The sequence below is a fragment of the Rhinopithecus roxellana genome, chromosome 7 (genome assembly GCF_007565055.1).
Source record: "Rhinopithecus roxellana isolate Shanxi Qingling chromosome 7, ASM756505v1, whole genome shotgun sequence".
NCBI lineage: Eukaryota > Metazoa > Chordata > Mammalia > Primates > Cercopithecidae > Rhinopithecus > Rhinopithecus roxellana.
This window is the reverse complement of record NC_044555.1, coordinates 33,700,264-33,723,888: the sequence shown is the minus strand read 5'-3', so window position 1 is coordinate 33,723,888 and position 23,625 is coordinate 33,700,264. Positions and strand designations below refer to the sequence as shown.

Sequence of the window (23,625 nt, the reverse complement as noted above, 5' to 3'; positions counted from 1 at the left end):
TTCCTGTTTTACAGATGAAGAACCTGGGATTCAGAACATTTTATTCATTTTGTCATATGATTAGAAAGTGATGGAGCTGGACCTAGAATTTAGTGTTCTTTCGATAATAAGCATTGCTGCCATCTATCAAAGGCCTGCCTTGTGCCAGGCACTGTGCAATACATCATGTCGTTTAATCTCCAACAACTTTGCAAGGAAGTGTAGTTATCCTCTCCATTTTATAAGTGCAGAGACTAAAACTCAGGAAAAGTTTGCTCGTGAGTCTGTATTGCTACAAAGCCCTCATTCATTTCTCTAGGCTGCTTTACTATCTGTTGGATAAAACTCTTACATGACATATCCCCCAATATTTACCAAAATTGTCCGAAGGAGAGTCTGGGAACCAGTTGTCTTTTCCCTATCAGGAAGGCTCATCCTCTGTGAAGACGTCCTAGACCAAGCCTGTCCTCCTTTTCCCGGCAGGTATTTCCCAGCCACTTCACACAGCAGCGGACCAAAGAAACAAACTGTGAGAGTGATCGGGAAAGGGGCAGTAAGGCCTGTAGCCCATGCTCCTCACAGTCCTCCAGCAGTGGCATTTGCACAGACTTCTGGGACTTATTGGTAAAACTGGACAACATGAATGTCAGCCGGAAAGGCAAGAACTCTGTGAAGTCAGTGCCAGTGAGCGCTGGCGGTGAGGGGGAAACCTCTCCATACAGCCTTGAGGCCTCTCCACTGGGGCAGCTCATGAACATGTTGTCACACCCAGTCATCCGCCGGAGCTCTCTCTTAACTGAGAAACTCCTCAGACTCCTTTCTCTCATCTCAATTGCTCTCCCAGAAAACAAGGTGTCAGAAGCACAGGCTAATTCTGGCAGCGGTGCTTCCTCCACCACTACTGCCACCTCAACCACATCTACCACCACCACCACTGCCGCCTCCACCACGCCCACACCCCCTACCGCACCCACCCCTGTCACTTCTGCTCCAGCCCTGGTTGCTGCCACGGCTGTTTCCACCATTGCCGTAGCTGCTTCGACCACAGTGACGACCCCCACGACTGCTACCACTACTGTTTCAAGTAAGTGTGGATGTAGACTGGGAGCTGTAGGGTATATACTTTTGCACCCACTTCACCCCCTTTTCCATCCAGATAGTTCTCCCTCAGTGATAGCAATCAGCTTGGTTTGTGTTTGTGAGAGCAGAATGTGTCCATTCTCAACCTCATCTGTCCCAGTTCTCTCACTCTCCCTTCCTCCATCCCCGTCTCTCTTTCTCTCTCTCTCTCTCACTCTCTCCCCTGCCTCTCATACACACACACCTTTGAAGGTCAGCAGGCATTCACTGAATGTGGCTTCCCTAGGCTAGGCACCAAAAGGAGGAAAGAAAGTTCCATCCTCAGGGAATTCCCAGCCTTTCCAGTCTTGTTGAGGGAGCCAGTTCTCATGGGAAATAGTTAAAGGGCAGGCAGGATACAGTGTGATTCAGAGTAACGAGATCATCCCCGGAAATAAATGGAAATCTGTCCCTGCTACAAATTAGTAAGAATTATCTGAAGAAGTAGGTTTTGAAGAATAGAGGGGGCCATAATGGTGGGGGAATAGTTGGAAGAAATGCCTGGGGTTCTTGATCAGCTTAGAAGTTACAGTCATAGGAGTCCTCTTTGAGTTGATGGTGAGACCTGATTGCACCACTGCATTCTAGCTTGAGCAACAGAGCGAGACCCTGTCTCTAATAAAAAATAAAAAGCTTTTAGCATCCCAAGTCATTTAGATTTGCCTTTGGTGAGTGGGTTTTCCTTTTCAGTACTTTCCCATTTTGAAGCCCTGGGCAATTCAGTGATTCCTTGGTTTTGTCACTTAGTTCCTGGCTTGTGAGTTTCACAGAGGCTTACAGTGTTCTATCTGTTTTCTCAAAGTTTCTGCCACTACTAAGAGCAGCAAATCTCCAGCGAAGGTGGGTGATGGGGGCAGCAGCAGTACAGACTTTAAGATGGTGTCCTCTGGCCTCACTGAAAACCAGCTACAGCTCTCTGTAGAGGTGAGTCCAAGCTCTTCTGACCTGCTAAGACTTGGGGAGAAAGGATAAACAGGGTAGATAATGATTTTGTTCTCAGGCTGGAGTTTACGCCTCCTGTCTTCTTTTTCTCAGGTGTTGACATCCCACTCTTGTTCTGAGGAAGGCTTAGAGGATGCAGCCAACGTACTACTGCAGCTCTCCCGGGGGGACTCTGGGACCCGGGACACTGTTCTCAAGCTGCTACTGAATGGAGCCCGCCATCTGGGTTATACCCTTTGTAAACAAATAGGTAATAGCAGGAGTAAAGCATTCTCTCTTTCTGAAAGTTTCCATTTAGGTGCTTCATCTTTCTGGAATCCTTTCCTGAATCCCCAAGCTGAATCAGATACCTCCATGTCCCTATAACACAGCCTCCATGCTCCCTCTGTTGTAACACAGATTACCCTGGGTTATCATCTGTTTTCCTCTGCTCAGTTATTTGAAAGCAAGGCTGGGTTTGTCTCCTCATCCCCGCTGCCCGGCACACATTGGTGCTTAATAAAGGGAAAAAAGAATACGTGGGAACAGCAGTGCCGTTCTTCTCCATGCTGGGCACTCATAATAACCCTGTGATAAGACTGCTGAGGCAGCTTCACCCCTTCAAAGTATGTGCCTACACTGCATTCAGCCTCAGGAATTATAGAGTCAGAATAGTACTCTCTGCTCTTGTGTAATTTTGAAGATACAAACATTCTAAGAACAGTTACAAATTGCCTAGTTTCTATCATCTTCCTCCCTGTTTTACTGAGAAGAAAGCCAAAATCCAGGGTGATAAAGTGATTGGACCAAGGAGTACAGCCAGGTTTTCTTTCAACATAGAATCTCTCTACCCTGTCCCACCCTCATCCCAATCATGAGTCTCCCTAGATCTTGGCTACCTACTTAGTTCTGTCTCTCCTTCACTCTCATGTCCCTAAGTCTGGGGTGATAGGAGAGTTGGTTGGCCTATATAACTCAGGGTGTTCTTTGCTGCATGAAAATTACAACATTCTTCCAGAAAGAATTTGGCCTCTGACCTTTCTCTCTTGGCTGCCACCATCTATTCCACACCTATGGGCCAGGCACTGTCTAGGCAGTCTACCATATAATTATCTCTTAATTCTTATAGCAACCTTGTGAGGTTAGGCAGTAATATTCCCAATATTAATATTGGTAAGCAAATTGGGCAAAGGGTCAAGAAATTTGCCTGAAACCACCACAGAACCTCAGTAATTTTGAGAGATATATGGGATTTCAATCATGATCTGTCTAGCTCCAGAGGAGATACTGTTTCTCTTCTACATGAAACTCATTTCATACAGATTCAGCAGATCCCTGTGGCCATAGGTAAATTGATAGTCCCAGGTGACGATCCATGGACACGCATAAAAAGCTGAACAGAGCACCATTCCAGCTCACTCTAGGTTCTTTGCAGCTGAGCAACGAAGAGTGGCCTAAGCAGGTGTCTTAGAGAGATTTGGCTTTTAGCCACTTTACCAGGGGAGTCTCTGAACACTTGCTGACTCCTCTGCCTGCTCAGGTACCCTGCTGGCCGAGCTGCGGGAATACAACCTCGAGCAGCAGCGGCGAGCCCAATGTGAAACCCTCTCTCCTGATGGCCTGCCCGAGGAGCAGCCACAGACCACCAAGCTGAAGGGCAAAATGCAGAGCAGGTGGGTGGTAGCCACCATTTGACTGGGGGCTTGGATCTGGGATATTCTGGAAGATGGCTCTTGCTGGTTTCCTGGTCTTTTTTATTTCTCTGGGTGATTTTCGTATCTTTCCTATACACACTTGACCCGTTTTATTCTACTTTCTACTTGGAAGATTTCCTTCTGAGTTTCCTTACCCCTCTGGTTGACACCAGGAAGCCTTGCTTGCTTTGGGTGTTTATACTTTGATGCTGTCAATATACGCAAGCCACCTCTACACTATCCAGGTTTGACATGGCTGAGAATGTGGTAATTGTGGCATCTCAGAAGCGACCTTTGGGTGGCCGGGAGCTCCAGCTGCCTTCTATGTCCATGTTGACATCCAAGACATCTACCCAGAAGTTCTTCTTGAGGGTACTACAGGTCATCATCCAGCTCCGGGACGACACGCGCCGGGCTAACAAGAAAGCCAAGCAGACAGGCAGGCTAGGTATGGAACTAGAGTGTCCAGTTGAGGGGAAGGGTTGGTGGCGGTAAAGCCAGAGTCCTTGGAGGTGCAGGACTTAACGGCCTGTCTCCTTCCTGTTTGACCTTTCCAAAAGGAAAATGATTATCCTTTTTTCAGAATGTTGATGGCTGCATTCTACATCTCATTCAAGCTATCTGCGTAGGCAATTCATTAGGGGGAGCGGGAATTAAGCGGGAGTGGAAATCTGGCAGGGAAGTTGGGGGCCAACCTTTTGCTGAACAAGACTTAACTCACTAGGTGCATCTCCTTTCTGCTTCCTTGGTCATTTCTAACTAAGCCGTGGCTTGACAAATCATTTTCCCTACCTCTTTCCTCCTGTCCCACAGAACCCTCTCGCACAAAACCATCTGTCTGTCTAGCATCATGCCCCCTGCCCTTATCTGTAATGGTAAATCTTAGCGCCTGATGATGAGTACTCTGAAGCTTCCTGAGCTAAAGCTCAAAAGACCTCAGCAAGATGCCCTGTGGCAGCCCAGGAGATAGGAGAGAGAATATTGGGCTTTCCCTCTTCCTATATTTTATATCTTGCCTTCCTCTTTCTCTTTCTCCCAGGTTCCTCCGGTTTAGGCTCAGCTAGCAGCATCCAGGCAGCTGTTCGGCAGCTGGAGGCTGAGGCTGATGCCATTATACAAATGGTACGTGAGGGTCAAAGGGCGCGGAGACAGCAACAAGCAGCAACGGTTAGCATGATGCCTGTGGCCCCTCATTCATTTGTCTCTCCACTCATCCCCCCACCATGTCATCAGTGGGGTTTCATTGCCTTTACCTTGTATGCTTTTGCATTAAGTTTGCTATATGAATGCTTCTGGACAAAAGGGTTACTTTCTGTTGGTGTTTTCCTATTTGTTGATTGGTTTGTTGGTTTGATTTGATTTAAAGCTTGGCCATCATACCCCACTCCCAGCTATCCAGTCAACAGTGGCGCTTTTGCAAACTGCCTGATGCTAAGTGTTGTCTGGGTTCTGAGGGGATATGGGGTGAAGTTTTTTTTCAGTCTCATGGAACAATGCAGGTACATCAGAAACATCTCAGGAATCCTACCATTGAAAGTCCCCCAAGCTTGGTACATATCCCACACAGCCACTTCTGTCTGTGGCTGCTCCCTCCACCCTGCCCTCTGCCTTTATTCTCTGTAATCCCTTGGTACCTAGGCACTCAGGCACTTTTAGGAGGAAACCTTCAGGTACTTAAATAGCCAACTCAGTGTTGGGGTCCCGGCATTGAGTGGCTGCAGTAAAAGCCTGGCATCACATGTGTATGCTGTGGCACTCCCTCATTGTTTTCCTGTCCTTGCAACATGTAAGTTACCTTTCCAAGGTCCAAGAAAGGTATCCTAAGACCTGATATTTCTTTGCATATAATTACTGTTATACAGTATGGTTTTATTGAATAGGCAGGGAAAAGCCTTGAACTTAGGGGAAGTGACTCTAAGAAGGTAGAAAGGGAAAATAAAAGCTGTTATTCTGGAGTATTTTTTCTGCCTAGTCTCTTTCCCATTACCCGAAAAGATGTTGGCTTTTTAAATAATCCCACTCATGAGAGGTTGCTCTAATTCTCCTGTTATTCCCCCTTTTGTGAGCAAACAGAAACAAAGAGCAAACCTACCTTCCACCCATCTGAATCTCTTACACACACACACACACACACACACACACACACACACCCCAGAAGACGACGAAGTCTGTATACAGGAGGCTAGTTCTGACTGGTCACAGATCTGGATTGTAGACTGTAGGAAATGTAGGCATCCGAGAAGCTGTTGGGAAAAGCTTGGAAAACTTACACTGGAGAAAAGCAGAAGAGTTGGGAAAGGCATCCTTTTGTCCTGGATAGCTACAGTTTCCCCACCCAAATATGGGAAGTTTCTTTGCAAGCTCAATGTATGAGAAGTGGAAGGGCCAACCTCTAGCCTGCCTCTAAGGAAAGCAGAGTTGCACCCTTATGTGATTTTTGTCTCCCTTTTATCCAGTCGGAGTCTAGCCAGTCAGAGGCATCTGTCCGGAGGGAGGAATCACCCATGGATGTGGACCAGCCATCTCCCAGTGCTCAAGATACTCAATCCATTGGTCAGTACTACTTCCTGTTTCCAGCCGAGCAAAAGTCTTCTGGAATGTCTGCTGAATCCTCTGCTCCCAGCATATATAAGCCCGTGTTTTCCCATTTCTTCCAGTAAACCCTGGTTTCTGTAAATGATAACAGGTGTTTGACAACCAAGGCACACTTTTCTTTCCTGTAGTAAAGAAACTATATGGTGGGATATTATGCATTCAGACAGCATGTTTTTGTGGGGTTTTTTGTTATTGTGGTGGTGGTTTTTGAGACAGTCTCCCTCTGTTGCCAGGCTGGAATGCAGTGGCACGATCTCTGCTCACTGCAACCTCTGCCTCCTGGGTTCAAGCAATTCTCATGTCTCAGTCTCCCGAGTAGCTGGGATTACAGGCACACGCCACCACACCTGGCTAGTTTTCGTATTTTTTTTTAGTAGAGACGGAGTTTTGCCATGTTGTCCAGGCTGGTCTCGAACTCCTGACCTCAGGTGAGCCACCGCGCCCAGCCCAGCATGTGTTTTAAAACTTTTGTTTTATTATTGAGGCAGGGTCTTTCTCCGCCACCTAAGCTAGGATGCAGTAACGCAGTCATAGCTCACTGCAACCTCAAACTTCTGGGCTCAGTCAGTCCTCCTGCCTCGGCTATGAGTAGCTGGGATTATAAGGGACAGGCCACCATGCCCAGCTAATTTTTTTTATTTTTGTAGGAATGGAGTCTCACTATGTTGCCCAGGCTGGTCTTGAACTCCTGGCCTCAAGCCATCCTCTCACTTCATTCTCCCATGTTTTATTTATTTATTTATTTATTTATTTTTGAGATGTAGTCTCGCTTTGTCGCCCAGGGTGGAGTGCCAGTGGTGCCATCTCGGCTCACTGCAACCTCTGCCTCCTGGGTTAAAGTGATTGTCCTGCCTCAGCCTCCCAAGTAGATGGGATTACAGGCGTCCGCCACCATGCCCGGCTAATTTTTTTTTTTTTTTTTTTTTTTTTTTTGTATTTTTAGTAGAGACAGGGTTTCGCCATATTGGCCAGGCTGGTTTCAGACTCCTGACCTCAGGTAATCCACCCGCTTCGGCCTCCCAAAGTGCTGGGATTACAGGTATGAGCCACAACCGACCAGCCTTAGTCTCCCATGTTTTAATTCTTGGCTCCCCCATTTACTGGCTCTGGGACCTGAGGCAAACCTCTTCGTTAGGTTTCCTTGTTTAAAATAGGAATGTTCAGTTCTTAGGATTAAATGAGTTAACACATGTATAGTGGTTAGAGAAGCCTTGTAGGACAACCATTGTTGAAATGCTGTATTAAGTCATTTACTTTTCATCAGGATTTGGGGAGATAGATGTTATTCCTGTGTTCTGTATTCACCTTCTTTTACCTAAAGTAATATGATTTGCAAGTACCAGAGCCAGGATTCAAACCTAAGGCTGTCACAACCTTGAAGAATAGTCAGGATTTGGGTAAAGAATGAACAGCAAAGGTCAAGAAGAAACCTAAGCAGGGCAGGTGTATGGGGGTTGGGGGTTGATGAGGAAACAGTCACTCCCCACCCAGAAGATGGGGCTGGGTCTTGCTGCTGAGCAGAGGTTAGAATAAGCCCCCAGTGAGTATCAGGAAAAGTACCAGCCATGGGGTTCCATCAGTCACACCATGGCTTCTCAGGGTTTTAAACTGCCCCAGGACAAGATGACTAATTTAGAAGGCATTAGACAGCCGGGCGTGGTGGCTCAGGCCTGTGCACTTTGGGAGGCCAAGGCAAGTGGATCTCAAGGGCAAGAGTTCAAGACCAGCCTGACCAACATGATGAAACCAAGTCTCTACTAAAAATACAAAAATTAGCCGGGCATAGTGGCTTGCGCCTGTAATTCCAGCTACTCAGGAGGCTGAGGCTGGAGAATCACTTGAACCCGGGAGGCAGAGGTTGCAGTGAGCCGAGATCACACCACTGCACTGCAGCCTGGGCAGCAGAACGAGACTCTGTCTCAGAAAAAAAAAGAAAAAGGCATTAGACTTAGGGTTAGAAAGATCTAGTTTGATGTCCTGGTGCTGTCCTCCTCGGAAACTAAAATGAGGAAGAGACAGCCTACTTTCCGAGGCCAGCTGTCAGAATTCAATGACGATAGTGTCCTAAAACGTCATGTGTAAACTGGACAGCAACCATCCAAAACTCCACTGTTGTCACATTACCCTGAGGTAATCCACAGATTCTCTTGAAACTAGTGAGGCGGTGACTAGACTAGCACTGTCCAGATCTGCAGTAGCACCTGTGGCTTTTGAGCACCTTAAATGTGGCTAGTGCCACTGAGGAGCCAGATTCATTATTTTATTTATTCTATTCAATGTAAATGCCATACAGTACAGTCCTAGACCTTGTTTCAGATGTTGCTCGATGAGTACCACTCAATGGCCACTGGTCCCCTCTACTTGCTCTGTATATTAGTTGGTGCATTTGGTCTAGTAAAAGCTAAGTAGAAGGGAAATTTTGAAAACTTTGACTCTCTTCTGTGTGCCCTCCAGCCTCCGATGGAACCCCACAGGGGGAGAAGGAAAAGGAAGAAAGACCACCTGAGTTACCCCTGCTCAGTGAGCAGCTGAGCTTGGACGAGCTGTGGGACATGCTGGGGGAGTGTCTAAAGGAACTAGAGGAATCCCATGACCAGCATGCTGTGCTAGGTGAGTTGTGGGCTAAAGGCCCAGGTCCCAACCCACTGGTCTGCTCTAGGGACTTTCCTGCCAGCTTGTTTTTCTTCCTTCCAGGTTACTCCTCTCAGTGTCTCTGTAATGAGAATTCAAAAGAGAAGCATTTTTTCTCTGACCTCAGTATAAAAAAGATTGACCTTCTCTTTTAATAGCTGGTGTCTTGCACTTTGTAGACAAGGTGAATCTTTATAACTGGTTACCTATCCCATTTTTTTTTGGCTTCAAGGACGTTCCTCTGTGACTTGGTTCTACTATCATATTTCCCTGCAAGTTCTCATTGTTTCTACTTTCTTTTTTTTTTTTGAATTAGAAATGAGGTCTCACTATGTTGCCCAGGGTGATCTCAAACTCCTGGGCTCAAGCAGTTTTCCCACCTCGGCCTCCCAGATTGCTGGGATCATAGGTGTGAGCCACCACACCTAGCCTAGTTTTCATTATTTCTTCTTCCATATTTATTTTTATAATTTGTTTTTGAGGGCAAACAGGTTTGCATGTTGAAGTTTGCAAAGTAAAATGTTACTTCCCCATCATTCCTACCCCTAGTGCTACAGCCTGCCGTCGAGGCCTTCTTTCTGGTCCATGCCACAGAGCGGGAGAGCAAGCCTCCTGTCCGAGACACCCGTGAGAGTCAGCTGGCACACATCAAGGACGAGCCTCCTCCACTCTCCCCAGCCCCCTTAACCCCAGCCACGCCTTCCTCCCTTGACCCATTCTTCTCCCGGGAGCCCTCATCTATGCACATCTCCTCAAGCCTGCCCCCTGACACACAGAAGTTCCTTCGCTTTGCAGGTACAGGGAACTTTTAGGCTGCCAGGTGTAGAAGGCTTCATTTTAAACAGTATTGTGCCATACAGTTAATCCTTAGCGATTCCATAGAGAGAGAGAGAGAGAGTGTGTGTGTATGTGTGTGTGTGTGTATACACACCTGTGTATGTAAACCCTGCATGGTTTCCCATGGCCTCAGGATACTCAGATTTAGAATAGAAATGCTCAGATTCACGTTCACACCTCAAGGGTTGGCCCTTGGTTTTGATTAGTCCTTTCAAAGCCCTGAAATAAGGAAGAGGAAGGAAGAGAGAGTTACTAGCTGGTTGGCTGTCTTACAGCTTCTGGGGCCCATGATGTGCTTAATTCTTGCCGTCACTTCTCCCCTCAGAGACTCACCGCACTGTGTTAAACCAGATCCTACGGCAGTCCACGACCCACCTTGCTGATGGGCCTTTTGCTGTCCTGGTAGACTACATTCGTGTCCTCGACTTTGATGTCAAGCGCAAGTATGTGTCCTTGATATTGGGGGGTGGAGGGGTGGTGAGAACTCCTCACATGGTAACTCGCCTCTGAAGTTACTCTTGAGGCCACAAGTTTCCTTTGGTGGCAGCACTTGGAATATAGTGGTGGTGGGGAGGGAAGAGACAGCTGTACCATTGATGGCCATCATACCTAAATACTCCTTGGGCTTCTCCACCCCATCTGCATTTTTCATCAGCAAAGCAGAGTCACATGATTTTTGAACCACACGATTTCTAAAGTTCTGTTTCATCCTTTGGGGGTAGTACAGAAGGCACAGGTGGCCATAGTACACGCACAGCAGGGTTCCAGGGCTTCCACAACACTCCTGGAGTCTTCCCTATGCCTCTCCTCCTCCTGGTGCATGTGTACATGCTTACCTGCTTGTGGCAGAAATCACATGTCACAATCTTTGTGGGTCCTTACTCAGTGGAGGTAAGAAAAATTTAGAGTTGGTAATAAGTGATCTACCTCTCCCAACTACTGGGCATTTCCCAAACAGTGGGGAGCAGAGATCAAAGTGTTTGGAGGATACAAGGAGCATCATTGTGGGTCTTCTTCCTAATCACACAAACAAATTTATTCTGCCACCCTTAATCCTGTCTTCCTTCCTTTTCTACCTCCCAAGATATTTCCGCCAAGAGCTGGAGCGTTTAGATGAGGGGCTCCGGAAAGAAGACATGGCTGTGCATGTCCGTCGTGACCATGTGTTTGAAGATTCCTATCGTGAGCTGCATCGCAAATCCCCTGAAGAAATGAAGAATCGATTGTAAGGACCCAGGAACGGAGAAAAGATGGCGGGTGGGAGGTGGGGTCTCCTGCACAGTAGTGATGGCTTGCTCTAGCCTCAAATTTAGGGAGGTTCTGCCGTCCCTAATAGGAATTACCTATAGGAATCTTGTTTTAGATATCTTACTGAGTTGTCTTCTATCTTCTGGGCCTGCCCTGCTGGCTGGCCCCTTAGCTAAGCTACCCAACAATTCCCAGACAGACAGGAAAGTCTTTGGTGTTTATAAGGATATACCTGCTGGCTTTGCAATGAGAGCTTTACCATTGCTATACTAGGAATGCCCATGTATGAGTGGCCTCCACCAAACTGGTAACTGCTCACTGGTGATTCTGAAGCCACCTAGAGGAGATCGGCAGTTCTTGATCGTGAGCATAGGAGCTGATGAGATGAAAGACCTATTCGAGTCATTTAATGATTCCTCCCCATCTCTTGTGTGGGCTCACCATCTGTGTAATCACAAGAAGTCAGGGAGTCTCCCTAGACAGACTATATGCCATGGTCTTCCACCAAATACCTTTAGAGAGTTTGGACTCTGGGCTTACCCCTCTCTAATACCACTTTTCTCCCCTCCCCACTTAACCTAAGCAAGCCTTCATTTATTCCTCTGATACCTTTCCTATTGGTGTTTTCCGGAATATCTGTTAACCTTGACTATTTTGGGACATCTCTGTCAGTGGTGCTTTTGTTTGGTCCCAGATCTCCACCCCACTTCTGGGCTGTGCTGGCACTCTCTCTGTTCACCTCTTCATCTGACACTGCACCCCCAGACACTGCTTCACAGTCTGTCACTCACACAAATGACCGGATGTACTCACACAAATGACTGGATGTATCCTGGGTTTTCTGCACAACTCTTTTCTGCTTCTGCTTTCTTATGCAGGTATATAGTGTTTGAAGGAGAAGAAGGGCAGGATGCTGGCGGGCTCCTGCGGGAGTGGTACATGATCATCTCTCGAGAGATGTTTAACCCTATGTATGCCTTGTTCCGTACCTCACCTGGTGATCGAGTCACCTACACCATCAATCCATCTTCCCACTGCAACCCCAACCACCTCAGCTACTTCAAGTTTGTCGGACGCATTGTGGCCAAAGCTGTATATGACAACCGTCTTCTGGAGTGCTACTTTACTCGATCCTTTTACAAACACATCTTGGGCAAGTCAGTCAGGTGAGGATGAGGCATAGTCCTGGGACTATCCTCAGTCCTGGGGGTCTTGTATTTTTGTGTCCCATCCTTGTGCTCCCTCTTCCCCCAACCCACAAACCATGACCCTGTATAATTGTGTTTTTCTAGATACACAGATATGGAGAGTGAAGATTACCACTTCTACCAGGGTCTGGTTTATCTACTGGAAAATGATGTCTCCACACTAGGCTATGACCTCACCTTCAGCACTGAGGTAGGTCAAGAAATCCTAATCACAGCACATTCCAGCCAGTATAGAAGATCCATTCCAGGTTCACCTTAGAACTAGCACTGCGTGACTTTCTCATAGTTCTAGGGAAGCATCTTGACTTCTTAAAGCTGCAGCAGGTGTTTGTGAGTGACATCACAAACAGGAAAACCAGGATTTGCAGGCCATTTCCTAGTTTCACCTTTATTTTAAAAATAAATAAATAAATAAAATGCTCTAGTACATAATTCTTCATTCCCAAGGGTAAATGTAGAAATTTTGTACACCAGCTATTGATTGTAGAAAAATTGTACAAATGTAAGTGAGGGGTAAATGAAGGTAATTAAGGTTACTCTTCTCCCAAATTGTTTTCCTAAGAGATTACATTCTGCTATGTATGTTAGCCACTTCCTTTTCCCTTTTACCACTGACAGTTGCCTTACTCTCTTCTGGCTTCTTTGTGGATCTTAGAGGCAAAGAGTATTTTCCTCTTTCCTACCCAAAGCCTTTCCCTATCAGGCGAGTTGCTAGCTGTGAGTAGTGAAAAAAGTCACTATTTTGTATGTACTTGCCTCATCTCTCTGCCCAGGACATGGCAAGGGGTTTAGGGTGTGTTCCTAGGTATCTAATCCCATCCTAGACGAAGTCTGATATGTATGATTGGTGTTTTGGTTGTTCTAGGTCCAAGAGTTTGGAGTTTGTGAAGTTCGTGACCTCAAACCCAATGGGGCCAACATCTTGGTAACAGAGGAGAATAAGAAGGAGTATGTACACCTGGTATGCCAGATGAGAATGACAGGTAGGGGAAGTGTTCCTAGTCCTCTAGTTGCTCAATATGAGAAGAAGTCAGACTTGATTCATGTGATAGGCATGTTTTGTTTTCCTCCACTATGACAAAGCCACAAATGCCTTGCACAAAAGACAAAACACTTGATCAAAAATACTTTACTTTGGACGTGGTAGCTCACGCCTGTAATCCCAGCACTTTGGGAGGCCAAGGCAGGTGGTTCAGTCAAGGTCAGGAGTTTGAGACCAGCCTGGCCAACATGGTGAAACCACGTCTCTACTAAAGTAAAAAATTAGCCGGGTGTGGCAGCGTGTGCCTGTAGGCCCAGCTACTTGGGAGGCTGAGGCAGAAGAATTGCTTGAACCTGGGAGGTGGAGGTTACAGTGAGCCGAGGTTGCACCACTCTACTCCAGCCTGGGTGACAGAGACTCCATCTCAAAAAAAAACAAAAAAAACAAAAACAAAAAAAACACCACTGGGCACAGTGGCTCACACTTGTAATCCTAGCACTTTGGGAGGCTGAGGCAGGAGGATAGCTTGAGCCCAGGGAGTTGAGAATAGCCTGGGCAAAATCAACCAGGCGTGGTGGTGCATGCCTGTAGTCCCAGCTAACAGTGGTAGATGGGACCCAGACTGGGGATCTCTGACCTCTACCTCTACAGTTGTGTGAGTTTAGAAATCATGTGGCTTTTTGGTTATCTCACCAGGAGCCATCCGCAAGCAGCTGGCAGCTTTCTTAGAAGGCTTCTATGAGATCATTCCAAAGCGCCTCATTTCCATCTTCACTGAGCAGGAGTTAGAGCTGCTTATATCAGGACTGCCCACCATTGACATCGATGATCTGAAATCCAACACTGAATACCACAAGTACCAGTCCAACTCTATTCAGGTGAGCTGCTGCTGGCATCCCTCTTCATATGGTCCTCTCATATGGTCCTCTAGGCAACGCTAGTTTGTGTGATAACAAATAAACCAGTAGTAGTACTCTTAGAGGACGGTGCATGTAGAAGACAGTCTACCTATATCTAACTCTCTGTTCTCCTGGAGCATAGCCGACTTCTCTTGGCCATCTTATGAATGAAAGGGACTAAAGCTCATCCCACAGAAGGGACTTGCCTCAGATACCAAGTCCAGTCCTATTTCCCAGATTCCATCCCCCTACCCTGCTTCTAGGAGTTTTCTACCTAACACTGGCTTCATGGGTCCCTTCTTACAGATCCAGTGGTTCTGGAGAGCATTGCGTTCTTTCGACCAAGCTGACCGTGCCAAGTTCCTCCAGTTTGTCACGGGTACTTCCAAGGTACCCCTGCAAGGCTTTGCTGCCCTCGAAGGCATGAATGGCATTCAGAAGTTTCAGATCCATCGAGATGACAGGTCCACAGATCGCCTGCCTTCAGCTCACACATGGTAAAAGGAAGGGTTTGTTTCTCCTTTTCAGCGCTTAGATTGAGCTTGCATACTTGATGTTTTCAGGACCCTACCCAAGATTGGGAACGCAAATGTGGCTGAGTCCTGGACCTTGGGTAACTCACAATTTGGTGTTTCTATGGAGGTGATGTTTGAGATGAGATGTGCTAGACGCAGTGGGGGCTGGGGAGACACTGGCAGGTAAACAGCACCACAAGAGAGCATGGTGTATTCCAGGACCAGCGTGACTGGAGCAAGGAGGAGTTGCAGGGAGCAGAAGTCTAAAGAGCTCAGCAGAGTGACTCTGAAAATCTCCTTCAAGTTTGCACTTTAGCCTGTGGGCGAGTGAGGCCAGGATGTTTAAGGAGGAGTGACAGGGTCAGATTTTTGGTTTTGGTGCCCGATTGCCAGTTTGGGAGCCAGATCAAGGAGGGCAGACTGGGCTGAGACAAGATTGGGGGTCATCAAGAAGCAGGGAGTTGGTTTCTTCAGGGAGGGGAGGGGCTGGTGGGCACCATGGGAACACACAGATTTGGTTATCTGTCATCCCTCACCACGAACTGATCTTTCTTCTTTCCTTAGTTTTAATCAGCTGGATCTGCCTGCCTATGAGAGCTTTGAGAAGCTCCGCCACATGCTACTATTGGCTATCCAGGAGTGCTCTGAAGGCTTTGGGCTGGCCTAATAAGGCCCTGCCCACCTCTGTGGGTTTTTTTTTTACCATTGTTGGACCTGGGGAGGGGGGAGTTAAAAAAAGAACCGGAAAGAAATTGTCAAAAACCAATAAATGAAATCCACCAACTCACCGTGTGTGTCCCAGCTGCCCCATCTTCCCCAGCGCATACCTATTCCTCTTCTCATTCTCTCCCCACCACCTGTTTCCTCACCTTCTCTCCCCTTTCCATGCCGTCCATGATCCCCGCCCCATGTGTTTAAAAGGCAGTAGCCTTTGCAGGGACCTGTCTGTCCCAACTGTTTGAACAGTGTGCTCCTCAGATTCTGTGTTCAGAAGGATTTGCTGCATTGAGACTTGAAACCTTTGGATAGGGGAAAAAATTATATATATATATATTTTTTTGTTCTGTTTGCATTTCTTAATTTGTGCTTGGAATGTGTTGATGTGCACAGCTAATGATTCAATGCGAGACAAGATTGGCGTCTGTGTTGTGGAGGTTTCAAATAAAGAGCACTCTTCATAACTCACTTTTCACAATGGAGTTTTTTTCAAACTTTAAAAAAAAAAAAAAAACTCTTAAGCACATGCTAGGCATCTGGAGAAAAGATCCGAATGGATTCTCCAGGAAACCATCCCTGCCCGACCCGCTTGCCCACCTACCTCCACCACTGGTGCAACTTCCTCCTTCAGAGTCAGTTTCTGCAGTCAGGAGAGATTGGCAGTTCACCAGAAATTGGGGGTGGGGGCATCTGTTTTTTTTTTTTAGAATAGGAGCTGCACTTGGGGATGGTGATGGTGTTAGAAATTGCAGCCCAGGACAAAGCATCACCTTGCTCAAGGGGAACAAACTGCAGCAGGTTGTACAAAACAGAGCTCACTTGACCCAGCCCAGGGTTTCACTTGGTGAGCCTTTCTAATAGTCTTGAGTCTGGGGCTCAGTTTTAGATTTTTATTTCATTAATGTTTGTTTATTTCTAATAAATTTTAATAAGCAAGTAATTTAGGTCACCAGAAGACCATTCTTTTTGTTTGTCTATTTTTGTTGTCACTCCCTCTCGTCATCTGTCTGCCAGTCTGTTCACAGATCACCTTGTAGTCCCTCGTGGTTTTTACTCCATCCAGTGCTTAAAGCTGATCTAAGGACTTCGATGGTTCCAGCCTTCAAAGAAAAAAATAATTTAATAAAAATTTAGTTAGAAAAAATATCCCCAAGTGGTGCTTGCCTTGTGTGGTTTTTCTCATTCCCTGAGGGTGCTACCTCTGAACAGATTGTCCCCTTGACCTTGTCCCGAAGTGTGGGTCTAGGAAAGCAAGGGTGTGTCTTTAACCTGATCCCCTGGTCCTGGAGCCAAGGCTGCTAGCCATTTCCCCCTTTTTTAGTGTTTCCACTCTTGTGCCTGGCCCTTCTGCGAAGGCAGAGGAATCGCCCCATTCCTGTTACTGAGCTTCTAGTAGGGAGGTGAAGACAGTGATTAGTTTTGTGACACATAGAAGTGCCTGGCCTAGCCTCGAGAGTCAGGGAAAGCTCTCCATCGTTGGTGCACTTGGATTGCAGCCTAAAGCTGTGTAGGAGTTGAGGTTAAGCACGGAGGGGTCATACAATTCAAGGCAGCAGGAGTTTAGTTGCTTAGAGTCCAGAGGGACTTTAAAATGGAAGAGACCAGGTGCGGTGGCTCACACCTGTATTTCCCAGCACTTTGGGAGGCTGAGGCGGGTGGGTCACCTGAGATGAGTTCAAGACCAGCCTGGCCAAAACGGCAAAACCTGTCTCTACTGAAAACAAGCCGGGCGTGCTGGCGGGCGCCTGCAGTCCCAGCTACTGGCGGTCCTAGCCACCGCGCCAGTCCCAGCCAGGCGCTGTGACTCACGCCTGTAATCCCAGCACTTTGGGAGACTGAAGCAGGAGAATCGCTTGAACCCAGGAGGCGAAGGTTGCAGTGAGCTGAGATCACGCCATTGCACTCCAGCCTGGGTGACCGAGTGAGACTCAGTCTCAAAAAGAAAAAAGGAATAAGCAGAAAGAGTAGAATTTGTCAATAAGCAATAAGATTAACTGGTTCTTTGAAATAAAGGTCTGGCAGGTAATTTAAATTTGAAAGTAAAGGGGTTTCCTGGGTTGGAGGTTGGGGGTTGGATGTGGAAGCTGGGAGTACAGATGAAATAATCCTGTGGGAAATGGAAGCAAATCTCATTCAGTGGGATACTACAGAAACAACATAATCAAGTATGATTTGCCCCTGTGATATGTGTAATGTGATATTAATTACCTGTCAGATGAGAAGCATTGTCCATAGATCGCAAGGCATTTGTTCACATTCAAGAACCATTCCTGGCAACCTTTAAAGGTAAAGCTCCTAGCTTGATAGGTAGTTTCAGACCAACAGCCAACATCACACTTGAAAGATAAGGTGGCTAATTATCACCATTAGTGCTGCTCTGCTATTCTGCAGTTTTCTATTTCAGTAAAACAGGAAACAAATGGTATAACTGTTAAAGAGAAACCATTTGCTAACAGAGTCAGAAGTTATTGGAGCGGGGCATGGTGGTTCATGCTTTGTAATCCCAAGGCTTTCAGAGGCCAAGGTGGGAGGATTGCTTGAGTTCAGGAATTCAAGGCCAGCCTGGGCAACAGCGAAACCTCCCCTCTACTAAAATTTTTTAAATAAATCTAGGCATGGTGGCACACACCTGTAGTCCCAGCTACTCAGGAAGCTGAGGTGGGATGATCGCTTGAGCCCCAAAAATTAAGGCTGCTATGAGCTATGATCACGCCATTGCACTCCGGCCTGGGAGACAGCAAGACCCCATCTAAAAAAAAAAATATATATTGGAACTTAAAACAGTCTAGCAAGAAACTTGGCTATAATGAACAAACTATTCACATAAAACTTATTATGTAACATAAATGTGAATTGTAACAAATTCCTACAATGGAGTCCTACGTAGTAGTAAAAATATCAATTGCATACATCACATGCACAATCTCAATGATAAAGTTTCAGGCTGGGCGTGGTGGTGCGTGCCTGTAGTCCCAGCTACTTGGGAAGCTGAGGCGGAATTATCACTTGATCCTGGGAGGGAGGTCAAGGCTGCAGTGAGCTGAGATCGTACCGCTGCACTCTAGCCTAGGCAGCAAAGTGAGACCCTATCTCAGAAAAAAAAAAAAAAAGTTTCAGGAGGGTACATACATGTAAGACCTGCTTAAAAGTTGCAAAATCATGCAATATGTGTAAAGAGTATGAAAAACCATGAGGATGATAAAATCTTGCACAATGTTCAGGATAAGTTATGGGATAATGCAGGGGTAGACAGAAGGGGATGTGACTGGGAAGAGGCACATTACACAGGGCTTCAACTACATTGGTGATGTTTTCTCTTTTTTTTTTTTTTTTTTTTTTTTTTGAGACAGTCTCGCTTTGTCACCCAGGCTGGAGTGAGGTGGCACATGATCGGCTCACTGCAACGTCCACCTCCCAGGTTCAAAAGATTCTCCTGCCTCAGCCTCCCAAGTAGCTGGGACTTTGGGCATGCACCACCACGCCTGGCTAATTTTTTTATTTTTAGTGGAGTCAGAGTTCATCATGTTGGCCAGGCTGGTCTCCAACTCCTGGCCTCATGTGATCTGCCCACCTCAGCCTCTAAAAGTGCTGGGATTACAGATGTGAGCCACTGCACCTGGCCTTTTTCTTTCTTTTCTTTTCTTTTCTTTCTTTCTTTCTTTTTTTTTTTTTTTTTTTTTGAGTCATTTTTTTTTTGTCTTTGTTACATTGTCAGAGTCTCAACTCTGTTGCCCAGGCTGTAGTGCAGTGGTGCAATCCCTGCTCACTGCAACCTCTACCATCAGGGCTCAAGCCACCCTCCCACCTCAGTCTCCCAAGTAGCTGGGGCTACAGGCACATGCCACCACACCTGGCTGATTTTTGTGTTTTTTGTAGAGACGTGGTTTCACCATGTTGGCCAGGCTGGTCTCGAACTCCTGGGCTCAGGTGATCCACCCACCTTGGTCTCCCAGAGTTCTGGGATTACAAGCGGGAGACACGGCGCCCCGTGATGTTTTGTTTCTTAAGCTGGGTTGTGCTGGGTACGTGAGTGAATGTTCCTTGTAATACTATGTACTATGAAACTTCATAACTTTTATACATCTGAAATGTTTCATAACACCCTTTTTGAGATATAAAATTTATTAAATTTTACAATGCATTTGCGGTAGGTAGCAGGGAGATATCAGTCCTGTTCAGTAAAAATTATAGGAGGCCGTTGGTTTGAACTAAGCTCCTGCACTAGGCTCCAACAGACCAAACAAAATAAAAATGGAGTCACCCATACTAAAGTTCCACTTCACCAAACATAAACTAAGTTATTACCTGACCTTCCAACAAATCAGGAGAAAGAGATAACATCCAATTTCCCCAACAAGTCAGTTTAAATCTTCAATCAGCATGATAATAACGCTCCCTCTGCTTTAATCCTTACACAAAAAAGCCTGAAGTTACCTGATGCTAACTACAACTGACCCTTGAACAACGTGGGGGATAGGAGACTGACCAACCATCCGTGCCACTGAAAGTCCACATATGACTTTGGACTCCCCCAAAACTAGCCAGGCACAGTTGACTCACACCTGTCATCCCAACATTTTGGGCGGCCAAGGCAGGAGGATCACTTAAGTCCAGGAGTTCAAGACCAGCTTGGACAATACAGTGAGGCCATGTCTCTACAAAAAATATAATAATTAAAAAAAAAAAAAAAAACTGGCCGGGCTCGGCGGCTCACCCCTGTAATTCCAGTACTTTGGGAGGCTGAAGTGGGCAAATCATGTGAGTCCAGGAGTTTGAGACCAGCCTGGGCAACATGGTGAAACCCCGTTTCTACAAAAAATACAAAAAAAATTAGCTGAGTATGGTGGTCCACACCTGTAGTCCCAGCTACTCAAGAGGCTGAGGTGGGAGGATTGCTTGTGCTGGGAGGCGGAGGTTGCAGTGAGCCAAGATCATGCCACTGCACTCCAGCCTGGGTGACACAGTGAAACACCATTTAAAAAAAAAAAAAAAAACTTAAATAACTAATAGCCCACTCTTGACCAGAAGCCTTACTAATAACGTAAACAGTCTGTTAGACTGTTTTCACATCACTATAAAGAACTGTCTGAGATTGGGTAATTTCTAAAGGAAAGAGGTTTAATTGACTCACAGTTCTGCCTGGCTGGGGAGGCCACGGGATACTTACAATCATGGCAGAAAGCAAAGGAGAAGCAAGGCACCTTCTTTGCAAGATGGCAGGAGAGAGCACAGGGGAAACTGCCACTTTTAAGCCATTGGATGTCATGAGAACTTCCTCACTGTCATGATAACAGCATGGAGGAACCACCTCCATCATCCAATCACCTCCCACCAGGTCCCGCACTCGACACATGGGATTACAATTCAAGATGAGATTTGGGTGGGGACACAGGGCCAAACCATATCATTCCACCCCTGGCCCCTCCAAATCTCATGTCTTGTTCACATTTCAAAACAAATTATGCCTTCCCGACAGTACCCCAAAGTCTTAACTAATTCCAGCATTAACTCAAAAGTCCGAGTTTAGTCTCATCTGAGATGGGGAAAGTCCCTTCCACTTATGAGCCTGTGAAATCCAAAGCAAGTTAGTTACTTCCAAGATACAATGGGGGTATAGGCATTGGGTAAATGTTCCCATTTCAAATGGGAGAAATTGGCCAAAACAAAGGGCCCCAGGTCCCACGCAAGTCTGGAACCCAGTGGGGCACTCATTAAATCTTAAAGCTGTGAAATGATCTCCTTTGACTCCATGTCTCACATCCAGGCAACACTGATGCAAGGGGTGGGCTCCCAAGGCCTTGAGCAGCTCCTCCCTTGTGGCTTTGCAGGGTACAGCCCCCACAACTGCTTTCACAAGCTGGCATTGTGTGTCTGCGGCTTTTCCAGGTGCATGGTGCAAGCTGCCAGTGGATCTACCATTCTGGGACCTGGAGGACAGTGGCCCTCTTCTCACAACTCCACCAGGCAGTGTCCCAGCGGGGGGACTCTGCGTGGGAGCTCCAACCCCACATTTTCCCTCTGCATTGCCCTAGGAGAGGTTCTCCATGAGGGCTCCACCCCTGGATCAAACATGTCTGGACATCCAGGTGTCGTCATACATCCTCTGAAATCCAGGTGGAGGTTCTGAAACCCCAATTCTTTTTTTTTTTTTTGAAACTGAGCGTCACTCTGTCACCCAGGTTGGAGTGCAATGGTGTGATCTCAGCTCACTGCAACCTTTGCCCCCCAGGTTCAAGCAATTCTCGTGCCTCAGCCTCCAGAGTAGCTGGGATTATAGGCACATGCCACCATGCCTGGCTAATTTTTTGTATTTGTAGTAGAGACGGGGTTTCACCATGTTGGTCAGACTCATCTTGAATTCCTGACTTCAAATGATCTACCCACCTCAGCCTCCCAAAATGCTGAGATTACAGGCATGAGCCACCACGCCTGACCCCAAACCTCAACTCTTGTCTTCTGCACACCTGCAGGCCCAACCCCACATGGAAGCTGCCAAGTCTTGAGGCTTGCACCCTCTGAAGCAAAGGCTGGAGCAATACCTTGGCCCTTTTAGCCACAGCTGGAGCTGGAGAGACTGGGATGCATGGCACGAACCCCCGAGGCTGCACAGAGCAAGGGGGGGGCAGGGCTGGGTCTGGCCCACAAAACCATTTTTCCCTAAAAGGCCTCTGGGCCTGTGATGGGAGGGGTTGCTGTGAAGACATGCCCTGGAGATATTTTCCCCATTGACTTGGTGATTAACATTAGGCTCCTCTTCACTTTTGTAAATATCTGCAGCCAGTTTGAATTTCTTCCCAGAAAATGGGTTTTTCTTCTCTGCTTCATGATCAGGCTGCAAATTTTCCAAACTTCTATGCTGTTTCCCTTTTAAATAAAAGTTCCAGTTTCAGATAATCTCTTTGTGAACACATATGACTGAAGGCGTTCAGAATCAGCCAGGTCACCTCTTGAATGCTTTGCTGCTTAGAAATTTCTTCTGCCAGATACCCTAAATCATCTCTCTCAAGTGCAAAGTTCCACAGATCTCTAGGGCACAGGCAAAATGCCACTAGTCTCTTTGCTAAAGCATAGCAAGAGTGACCTTTGCTTCAGTTCCTAATAAGTTCGTCATCTCCATCTGAGATCACCTCAGCCTGGACTTCATTGTCCATATCACTATCAGCATTTTGGTCAAAACCATTCAACAAGTCTCTAGGAAGTTCCAAACTTTCTCACATCTTCGTGTCTTCTTCTGAACCCTCCAAACTGTTCCAACCTCTGCCTGTTACCCATTTCCAAAATCACTTCCATATTTTCAGATTACCTTTATAGCAGTACCTGAGTCTTCCAGTACCAGTTTTCCGTATTAGTCCATTTTCACGCTGTTATAAAGAGCTACCTGAGACTGGGTAATTTATACAGGAAAGAGGTTTAATTGACTCTCAGTTCTGCATGGCTGGGGAGGCCTCAGGAAACTTACAATCATGGCAGAAGGTGAAGGGGAAGCAGGCACCTTCTTCACAAGGTGGTAGGAGAGAGAGTGAGAGAGAGAGGGATAGCTCAGGGGAAACTGCCACTTTTAAACCATCAGATATCGTGAGAATTCCCTCATTATCACGAGAACAGCATGGGGGAAACCACCCCCCTGATCCAATCACCTCCCATCAGGTCCCTCCCTTGACATAGTCAATTCACACATTTAGTATGTTATATGTAACATATACTGTATCATGCAGTAAAGTAAGCTAAATAAAATAAAACATTATGAAGATCATAAGGAAGAGAAAAGAGACTTACTGTTCATTAAGTGGAAGTGGACCATCATAAGGGTCTTCATCCTCAATCTTTGTTGTTGAGTAGGCTGAAGAGGAAGAGGAGGGGTTGGTCTTGCTGTCCCCGGGTGGCAGAGGCAGAAGAGGTAGAGAAGGTGAAAGAGGAAGCAGAAGAGGCAGGCACACTGGTGTAATTATGGAAATACATTGTAATTTCCGTCTGACTTTTGCTTTTTCATGCCTCTAAAAATGTTTCTATATGGTACCAATCTTTTACCATTTGCTTTAGTTTCAGTGCCCATATCATAGTAAGGTCCACATCATAAAAGAAGTCCAAAGTATTCTTTAGTAATCAGAACCCTCTGCCAGATTGTCTTATGTCACTTTGGTTCCTGGCACTGCTTCTACGTCTTCTTCCTCATCATCTGGTATTGGTTCAGAAGCACTCATCTCTATCAAGACATTGTCTGTTACTTGCTCCGGTGTGGTGTCTGTCAGCTCTTGAATTTCACTAAGCTCTATATCCTGA

General features: G+C 46.4%; 1 protein-coding gene and 1 long non-coding RNA gene across 14 annotated transcripts in view; one reads left to right on the top strand and one right to left on the bottom strand.

Annotated features, from left to right (window-relative positions):
• HUWE1 (HECT, UBA and WWE domain containing E3 ubiquitin protein ligase 1) overlaps positions 1 to 15,813 on the top strand; it is a 153,353-nt gene extending 137,540 nt beyond the window's left edge. For 12 of the 13 annotated variants that reach the window (XM_030934819.1, XM_030934818.1, XM_030934827.1 and 9 more), the window contains 17 exons: positions 463 to 1,063; positions 1,901 to 2,022; positions 2,134 to 2,290; positions 3,560 to 3,692; positions 3,959 to 4,161; positions 4,753 to 4,880; positions 6,170 to 6,266; positions 8,763 to 8,918; positions 9,489 to 9,734; positions 10,102 to 10,219; positions 10,861 to 11,001; positions 11,903 to 12,190; positions 12,317 to 12,422; positions 13,098 to 13,215; positions 13,911 to 14,092; positions 14,420 to 14,610; positions 15,193 to 15,813. In XM_030934819.1, coding sequence (XP_030790679.1) covers positions 463 to 1,063; positions 1,901 to 2,022; positions 2,134 to 2,290; positions 3,560 to 3,692; positions 3,959 to 4,161; positions 4,753 to 4,880; positions 6,170 to 6,266; positions 8,763 to 8,918; positions 9,489 to 9,734; positions 10,102 to 10,219; positions 10,861 to 11,001; positions 11,903 to 12,190; positions 12,317 to 12,422; positions 13,098 to 13,215; positions 13,911 to 14,092; positions 14,420 to 14,610; positions 15,193 to 15,295 — 3,090 coding nt within the window. In that variant the 3' untranslated portion in view covers positions 15,296 to 15,813. The remainder of the gene's footprint in view (positions 1 to 462; positions 1,064 to 1,900; positions 2,023 to 2,133; positions 2,291 to 3,559; positions 3,693 to 3,958; positions 4,162 to 4,752; positions 4,881 to 6,169; positions 6,267 to 8,762; positions 8,919 to 9,488; positions 9,735 to 10,101; positions 10,220 to 10,860; positions 11,002 to 11,902; positions 12,191 to 12,316; positions 12,423 to 13,097; positions 13,216 to 13,910; positions 14,093 to 14,419; positions 14,611 to 15,192) is intronic. The other variant, XM_030934823.1, reaches the window with a different exon arrangement.
• Positions 15,814 to 15,837: 24 nt separating this feature from the next.
• On the bottom strand, positions 15,838 to 23,179 carry LOC115898794. Its single transcript, XR_004058461.1, has 2 exons — positions 23,122 to 23,179; positions 15,838 to 16,445 (listed from the first exon to the last, which is right to left on the bottom strand). It is a non-coding gene; the product is annotated as an uncharacterized LOC115898794 (long non-coding RNA).
• Between the last annotated feature and the right edge of the window lie 446 nt (positions 23,180 to 23,625).